The following is a 9,268-nucleotide window of genomic DNA, read 5'->3' as shown; positions in this document are numbered from 1 at the left end:
AAAAAACTCTAAAATTACAACAGCAAAACAACAGAGATGAAACAATCATCTAATCACCTCTCAACAAAAGATTGCCCCAGGTAAACAACTGCCAGGCCACCAAATGCTAATCAAGGTGACCACCTTGATTAGCATTTGATGGCCTGGCAGTTGTTTACTCAGCAGCAGAGTAGCATAGAGCAAGGGCAGATGTCTTCACTGTATCTGGTTGTTGAAACATTCATACCTGGCCCCAACAGACAAGAGTCCTTTCCCACCCTGGTCATTCCACAGATATATAAACCCATTTTCCTAGTTCCAACAGACCTCACTACCTCTGAGGATGCTTGGCATAGATGCAGGCGAAACGTCAGGAGAAAATGCCTCTAGAACATGGCCATATAGCCCGAAAAAACCTACAACAACCCAGTGATTCCGGCCATGAAAGCCTTCGACAATACATTAAATCAAGAAATAGTTTTCTAAGATCTACACCTCAGCAAGCGAGAGTCCAAAAGTGGCGTCGCTAAATGATGCCTGTCTAAAAAGCGTGTTCCCAACATGAAATGTTTGAAAAGCTCACTGGATTTGGCTTCCTTAAGATAATAATAAAAAACCAAATCCTTTCCTCCCTCTTTGGGCTCAGTAGCCGGAGGGCGGGCCAGTTTTTTCCCGCCTGAGGCCAGCAGGGGCCGCCCTGCTCTTTCTCTTCCTGCCTCTCCTTCGCCGTGTGCCCTTCCAGGGGGGAAAAAGGAGGCGGGTCCCGTCCAAGCCGCGTCCTTGGCGTCGCTGCCTCTCTCTCTCTCTCTCCTCCCTGGGCTGGCGCGTGGAATCTGTGCGTCAAAAGGCGAGGGCGGCGCAGTGAATGGCAGCGGGCTGCTCGCCTCAAAACAAGGGGAAGAGGCAGGGGTTGGGGTATTGATCGGTCTCGGGAGGGGAAGAAGAAGAAGAAGTAGCAGCAGCAGCAGCCAAAAAAGCAGAGGCCGGCGCTGGTGTGTGAAGCGAGGCTGGGCTGAGAGGGAGCCAGGAATGCCAATGCCGCCTCCTCCTCTTCCTCCTCCTCCTCCTTTTTCCCCTCCCACGCTTTCCCTTTGCACCTTGGGCCAGGAGGGAGCTGCGTGAGGAAGGAAGGAAAGGGAAGCGGGAAGGAAGGGGAAAAAGAAGGAGGAGGAAAAGGAGGAAGGGAAAACACAGCCAGCCAAAGGGAACGCAGCAGGCGAAGGGGATTAGTGCAGCCTCTGTGCTGCAGTTTCTCCCCTTCCTTCCTTCTCTCTCTCTCTCTCTCTCTTCCGCCTGTGGAAAGGCAACCTCTCTTCAGCCCAAAACCAAGAGGCGTCATGTAGCAACAAGCTCGGAACTGCTTCTCGCTCTCTCGCTCTCTCGGGGTGTTTGTTTTAACCCACTCTCCTCCTCGAAGGGGCTTCCACCCCCAGCCAAGGATTGAAGGGCGCCTTTTTTGCCTCGCCAGCAAAGTCAAGGGAGTGAGAGGAGTGGAGCCCTTGTGAAATAAGAGACTTGAGGGAGAGGGAGCAAGGCAACACGGGGGGCCACGATGACCGAAGAGAGCTCCGACGTCCCCAAAGAGTTGCTGGGTAAGACAACTCCTTTTTTTCCCCCGCGCCCCCTTTTCCCTCCTCTGGGGTCCTCATTGAGGGCGGTGGGGGGACTTCACAGGAAGAGGAGAAGGCGACGTCGCTTCCCCGCCAGGAATAGCCCTCCATTCAAGCATTGCTTTGCTTGTCCTGCCATTAAAGGCACCTTTGGGAGGAAGGGAGGAGGGGGAAGAAGGCGTGGCGGGAAAGGTGGAGGTGCTTCTGGCCTCAGGGAGCCATTGGGGAAAAGGGCCCCGTGTCTCCTCTCAGGGCCCTTCCATACAGCCCTATATCCCAGAATGTCAAGGCAGGAAATCCCACATTATCTTGGGGGGGGGGGGGGGGTCCACACAGCCCTAGATCTCAAAATACCAAGGCAGGAAATCCCACATTATCTGGGGAACCTTCCACACAGCCCTATATATCCCAGAATATCAAGGCAGGAAATCCCACATTATCTGCGGGAACCTTCCACACAGCCCTATATATCCCAAAATACCAAGGCAGGAAATCTCACATTACCTGCGGGGAACCTTCCCCGCAGCCCTATATCCCAGAATACCAAGGCAGGGAATCCCACATGATCTGGGGGACCTTCCACACAGCCCTATGTCCCAGAATACCAAGGTGGGAAATCCCACATTATTTGGAGGACCTTCCTCACAGCCAATTTATTTCAAAATACCAAAGCAGGAAATCCCACATTATCTGGGGAACCTTCCCCGCAGCCCTATATCCCAGAATATCAAGGCAGGAAATTTCACATTATCTGGGGGCCCTTCCACACAACCCTGTATCTCAAAATACCTAGGCAGGAAATCTCACATTATCTGGGGAACCTTCTACACAGCCCTATATCCCAGAATCCCAAGGCAGGAAATCCCACATTATCTGGGGGACCTTCCACACAGTCCTATATCCCAGAATATCAAGGCAGGAAATATCACATTATCAGAATGTGGATTCAGATAACCCAGTTCAAAGCAGATATTGTGGGATTTTCTGCCTTGATATTCTGGTATATAGGGCTGTGTGGAAGGGTCCTCAGTGGTGGCCTGTGAGGTCAAGCTCGGGTGTTTGGGATCACAGGAAATTTGAGAGATAACCAAATGAGAGCAATACAGATCCCAGCATTCCTCCCCCCCCCCCCCCTTGGCATTCAGCTTTAGAGGAAATCCAACCAGCAGAAAATCCCACAATATCTGCTTTGAACTGGTTTATCAGAGGCCCCTTCCGCACAGGTGAATAATAACTCCATACACGGATAATGTGGGATTTTCTGCCTTGATATTCTAGGACATAGGACTGTGTGGAAGGCCCTCCAGTCTATTTCTTCCCCCTTGGTAAATTTCCAACCTCACCGTGGCCCCTTTCACACAGCTGAATAAAATCCCATATTATCTGTTTTGAACTGGGATATATGGCTGTGTGGACTCTGATAACCCAGTTAAAAGCAGATATTGTGGGATTTTCCACCTTGATATTCAGGGATATAGGAATGTGTGAAAGGGGCTTGGTTTTCCTGCCTCCTACCCTAAGTGTGTCTGCACAGTAGAATGGATGCACAGCCATTTTATTTTATTTTTCAAGCTCTTTCGACTTCTCTGCCAAAGAGTGCCGGTGTCCCCCCAAACTACAAATCCCATGATTCCATAGTCTTGATCCATGGCCATTCAAGTGGTGTCATTCTACTTCAATGGTTCCCAACCTTTTTTTTGACCAGGGACCATTTGATCAGGGACCACTTTGACTAGGGACTACTTTCCAACATTAGTACCAAAAGGGTTGCGAATCGTTTTTTTGGTCAACTTTAGATTTAATTTGGTTATTTGGGCTGCTTTCAGAAAATTGCATTGGATAGACCACATCAGATCTAGTTTCTGATAACATATGCCAACCAGTAGTCGCCATCTGCTTGCCCACAGAAAACCATATTTAATAATCTTCAGCACTATAAGAAGGTTTTGCCAGACAGATCACTCTTGTTGCAATGATATAGTAATGGTGAAGCCACAGACCATGTTAGTTCTTGCAGACCATGGTGGTTGAGAACCACTGTTCTATGGTGTAGACCAGGCATGGGCAAACTTTGGCCCCCCAGGGCTCCCATAATTCCTAACAGCCTACCCATGCCTGGTGTAGATATATCCCCATCCAATATGTATTGGGCTTCTTAACCTTCCCTTTCCCAGTGTGGACAGGGGAGGATATCCCTACACATCTCTGTTCTCAAATGTAGGCAAATAGAGTCACTTGGGTGCATGAAGGAAAGAAGGCTCTGCCAAAGCATCTGTTGCTTTTCATATTATATATGAATGTGTGTAGGAATGTTTATGTGTGGGAGTTGTTGTTTATTTTCTGTCAACAGCTTGTGATTGGCAAGGGAATAACTAGTAGGTGGAGCCAAGGTTGTTGGTCCTTCAATTCATTGTTGTTTACCCTTCAATTAGAAATGCAATCCTGTTTTTTTTCTTTCTTTTTGTTTTCCAAAAATGGCCAAGATATGTATCCACTTTGTGATATGTATATGATTTATTTATTTATTTTTATTTACTCTATTTATATCCCGCTCTTCTCAACCCAAAGAGGACCTAGAGCAGTTTTACATAATCTGGGGTCAAATCCTGGGTTTAAAGCCCCTTCCACACAGCCATGTAAAATCCAGATTATGTGCTATGAACATATGGCAGTGTAGACTCATATAATCCAGTTCAAAGCAGATAATGTGGATTATCTGCTTTGATAATCTGAATTATGTAGCAGTGTAAAAGGTGCCATAGAGCAGTGTAGATCCAGCCTAAGTCCAAAATTCATTGGGCCTTACTTCCAAGGAAGTGTTTCTAAGATTATAGCATTGATTTGTCCAACAAAGAAGCCCTTCTTATTTTTTTCAAAAACCGTACACATTGTTTAGCAATTAACTATCTACCATTCACCATTCTTCTTCTTCCTCCTTACTGCAATGCAAACAGTGGCTGCTCCTTGAAATAACTTCACTCTAGTTGTAGACAGTTTGGCTAGGTTTACCTGCAGATGTTAAGTGTCTAGTATCCTGTTTCTTGCAAGTACAACAATATTTTGAAAACGAACTTGTAATGCTAGGTAAAATTGAAAATGATGAATATAACCTGTTTGCAACTGTAGAGGTGGTCTTTTGATAGCTCACCTGAAATCACCTGTAGGCCATGAATGGAACAGTTGTATTTTGCAAGCATCACGCAAGAAGCATTTCTAAAGCTGCATCTATGTTAACTTTTGTAAGCCACCTTCAGTCTCAGGCCAGAGAATATCTGAGATTAATTATTATATATGGTGGTAGATTTCTTCGTCTTTAGCTGTGTCATGGAAAACTAAAGCAAAACTATTAAGGGCCATCAACTGTACAGCTCAGTCTGGATTTTATTTCTGATTTTATTTATAAGACGTGCTGCATAAATAGAATACAGTAAGATCTCCATAATTTTGAAATCCATATCCACAGTTTGACTTTCCCCTCCCTGTAGGTATGTTTTATAGTATGCTCCCCCTGAAGTTATCATAGAGCCCTTCCACACAGCCCTATATCCCAGGATATCAAGGCAGAAAATCCCACATTATCTGAGTGTGAACTCAGATAACCCAGTTGAAAGCAGATATTGTGGAATTTTCTGCCTTGATATTCTGGGTTATATGGCTGTGTGGAAGGGCCCATCGTTTGGCATTGAAAGGCGTGGCAAATCCATTGATACCTCTCTAGGAATCTCCAAGACCTCCAGTGCAACTCTGTGGTATGCTAGGACTAGAAGTAAGATAATGTGATGTCATTTGGTTTTATCCACAGATTTAGATAACCACAGTCCAACTGGGAGCATATCCCCAGCAAATACAAGGGGTTTTGGTATACAATACAACGCACATTGATTTTTAATTTGGATGACGTGCTTCTATGTCTTGTTTCCTTATCTGAGGAGTTAAAAGTATTGGGAAAGTTAATGTGGTTGAAGGGGAGAGTTGTGAATGATTTCCCAAAAACATTTGAGTTTGATTACTATAACAGTGAACAGATACAACTGCAAAATACATAACAATGTCATGATGAGCGTGGTAGTGATGAAGCCTAAGAAATAATGCAAAAATCAGGTCTTGTATATAGAACTTTGTGTGAATGCTACAGAATACTGAAAGTGAAGTACATTTGAGTTTTTAAAATAAAGATAACCACAGAGGAACTACAATATTAATACTACTAGGGGAAGGGAGTAAGTGAATTGAATAGCCAATACTCCAGAAGACAGGAGCAGAATTCAAAATGATCTTAACAGATTAGAGAGATAGGCCAAAACTAACAAAATGAAGTTTAACAGTGACAAATGCAAGATACCGCACTTAGGCAGAAAAAATGAAATGCAAAGATACAGAATGGGGGAAGTATGGCTTGAGGGCAGTAGGTGTGAGAAAGATCTTGGGGTCCTCATGGACAACAAGTTAAACATGAGCCAACAATGTGATGTGGTGGCAAAAAAAGCCAATGGGATTTTGACCTGCATCAGTAGGGGTATAATGTCTAGATCCAGGGAAGTCATTCTACCCCTTCTATTCTGCCTTGGTTAGAGCACACCTGGAATATTGTGTCCAATTCAGGGCACCACAATTGAAGAGAGATATTGACAAGCTGGAATGTTTCCAGAGGAGGGCGACTAAAATGATCGGGGGTCTGGAGAACAAGCCCTATGAGGAGTGGCTTAAAGAGTTGGGCATGTTTAGCCTGAAGAAGAGAAGGCTGAGAGGAGACATGAGAGGAAGTCATAGGAAGGAGGGAGCAAGCTTGTTTTGTGCTGCCCTGGAGACTAGGGCATGGAACAATGGCTTCAAACTACAAGAAAGGAGATTCCATCTGAACATTAGGAAGAACTTCCTAACCGTGAGAGCTGTTCAGCAGTGGAACTCTCTGCCCTGGAGTGTGGTGGAGGCTCCTTCTTTGGAAGCTTTTAAACAGAGGCTGGATGGCCATCTGTCGAGGTGCTTTGAATGCAATTTTCCTGCTTCTTGGCAGGGGGTTGGATTGGATGGCCCATGAGGTCTCTTCCAACTCTATGATTCTGTGAATTCATCTTCAAAGCTTCTAGATCAGGCTAGATATGTATGAGATGATCTTTTAGCCAGAAGAAGGTAGTTTGGTTTGATATTAAAGAGAAGATTGAGGGTTTTGAGATTCAGATTTTTTCATTGATTGGTGAGAAATCAACATGTATGTACTGTTTTGTCCTGTCAGGGTTGTTGAATAGTTTAGGGGTTAATGTTTAATGTTAGTCATTTTTATTCAGTGTCTTCTATTCTTTTATACGGTGGTTGTTGTAATTGTCTAGAAAGTATTTGTAGTGTGTGCGTGTGTTTTTTTTAAAAAAACCCAATGTAATAAAAATATACACACTTCAACCTTCTAGATTGGGATAAACAAGCCCAGGGGATTTGGGGATTGTATCTGTTGACACTTCCAGATACCGAAGCTTCATTTTTATTAAACCTGGAGATGATGTAACAGTCACTTCCAGTTTCTGTTTTTACGCAATTTCTGCTCTTTTGAATGTCACCCAAAAAAGTGGCTAAACCTCAAGCTGATGTTCCTCAAAGTCTCTGGAAGTGTGGTATTGGTTTTTGAGTGATTGACGTGACTAAGAACTGTATTAGCCTTTCTCTCAAACCACATGTAGTTTGTAAACCACAGGGTTTCCACCTAGATGGATAAAAACTCCCAAAATTGTGTATTTGTGTTTATATATATATATATATATATATACACACACACACACACACATACATATATACACACACACACACACACACAAACATCTGCTGTAAACTGCCTTTGACCCCATATTACGATGAAGCAGGAACCCAACATAAATAAATAGTACATTGCTTATTTGAAAAAAAAATAGAAAGCTGGATTGTTTTTCCTTGCAAATATAAATTATAAGCTGCGATTAATATAATACCACTTACCCTATCATCTTACAGAATTCAGAATAATAGCTTGGTTCTCTGAGGGTCCTTTTGTGCCTTCAAGAGAGAGCAAATTTTTTTCCAGTGTCACTCTGTCCAGACAGGTCGGGTAGATCAATTTGCAGGAATGATACCTTGCCATTCTACACTGTCCGTTAATGTATTGTAAGAGATGTGATACCAGGATGCATTAATTAAGTTGCCTTAAGGTATCCATGAGAACATACTGTCATACATTTAAACATAGGTCTTACAATGCAGTTTTAGCTTTTCTCCATTATTTCAGCCAATTAATGTCTTTCCCATGAACATTTGAAATGTAGAATAATACATATATATTTTAAAAAGATTTAATAAAAATCTTTATGATGTGTGCCTGTAATGATGACATCACTGTGCCTTTACTTGAGTTGGAAACAAGTTTATTCTTAAGAGGCTAGTTTTTAGTTATTAACATTTATTAACAGCTACAGTTATCTTGTTTACTAAAGAGAATCCAGAACAATTTTCATCTTATCTTTATGCTGAATTGTGTGTATATATATACACAACTGCATCACTAATGGTAGCATTCATAGTGTCTCTAGGGCCAGCTTTTAGCCAAAGTGAGGACTTTCTTGTCAGCTTTGAAGGTCTTGCTTTTAACATATTTCTGACTCATTATATGATTTGTATGCATGACCTAACTGTGACCACTCATATGTTCCTTATTTGAATAGGCACTGGTGAAGTACATTTTCGTATAAATGGATCACATGTTAAATTTGTCAAGCATCTCTTATTATAAAAGTTGTCCCATATTTCAAAGTTGAAAAACGTTTCCTTTACATGAATTGAATGAAACCCTTCAAAAATTGCATACATTAAGGTGTGGGGTGATCTATTCTGTAAATGTCATCAAGTTTGATATTTTTCATAAAATATTTTATAGGGTGACATATTTGGAAAACACTGATAAAATATATTTTGAGAATGGGGGAATTATTTTAATTTTACTTTAAAAAACCACGGCTGTGTTAACTGAAATTGATACTTTCGTTTCACATTTAGACAGAACACATTGTATTCCAGCCATATCCTAACAGCCAGTCTCATGTGTCATGAATTTTGACTGTCCTATATTGCAGTTTTGAAAAACTGGAATGCTACTATGTGGGGAAGCACTCTGAAGGAATATTAGCCATTTACATCAATGTCTTCATTTTAACAAAAAATGTGGCAGTACCTTTCGGATGTCCATAATGTATGGGAATTCTTTAAAGCACATAGATCAATTTTTGCCCAGCAAATCATGGCATGCACCCTCCACCTTCATCAGATGGAACCAAACTTCTAAAGCCCCAAAAGCCATTGCACTACATTGGAAAGAGCATTACCATAATGTTCTTAACTGCAGTTTCAACATGGCCAAATAGGTTTTTTTTTCATGAATCCCACAACAACAAGCCGGGGATGAGCTCGTAACACTGCCTAGTTTGGAGGAAGACAGTAAAGTAATCAGCCAACTAAAAAACAACAAAGCCAGCGCACTTGATGGGATCCCTGTTGAAATCTTCAAGAAGGTGGATCTGAGCTGACACAACAACTCCACAAGCTCCTTGAAAAAGTGTGGGTGACTAAGAGGATCCTAGTGGACTTCAAGGATTCCCTTATCATTACTTTTTTTCAAAAAGGGAGAAAAAGACTGTGGAACTAGTGAGATATTTCCCTTTTAG

At 42.5% G+C, this 9,268-nt stretch overlaps 1 protein-coding gene across 5 annotated transcripts in view; it reads left to right on the top strand.

Moving 5' to 3' along the window:
• The first annotated feature begins 776 nt into the window (after window positions 1-776).
• CARMIL1 (capping protein regulator and myosin 1 linker 1) overlaps window positions 777-9,268 on the top strand; it is a 174,745-nt gene continuing 166,253 nt past the window's right edge. For all 5 annotated transcript variants that reach the window (XM_060774925.2, XM_060774923.2, XM_060774924.2 and 2 more), the window contains exon 1: window positions 777-1,571. In XM_060774925.2, the coding sequence (XP_060630908.2) occupies window positions 1,532-1,571 (40 nt within the window). In that variant the 5' untranslated portion in view covers window positions 777-1,531. The remainder of the gene's footprint in view (window positions 1,572-9,268) is intronic.

Source organism: Anolis sagrei, chromosome 4, assembly GCF_037176765.1.
Source record: "Anolis sagrei isolate rAnoSag1 chromosome 4, rAnoSag1.mat, whole genome shotgun sequence".
NCBI classification, from domain to species: Eukaryota; Metazoa; Chordata; class Lepidosauria; order Squamata; family Dactyloidae; genus Anolis; species Anolis sagrei.
This window is presented reverse-complemented; position numbering and strand designations above follow the sequence as displayed.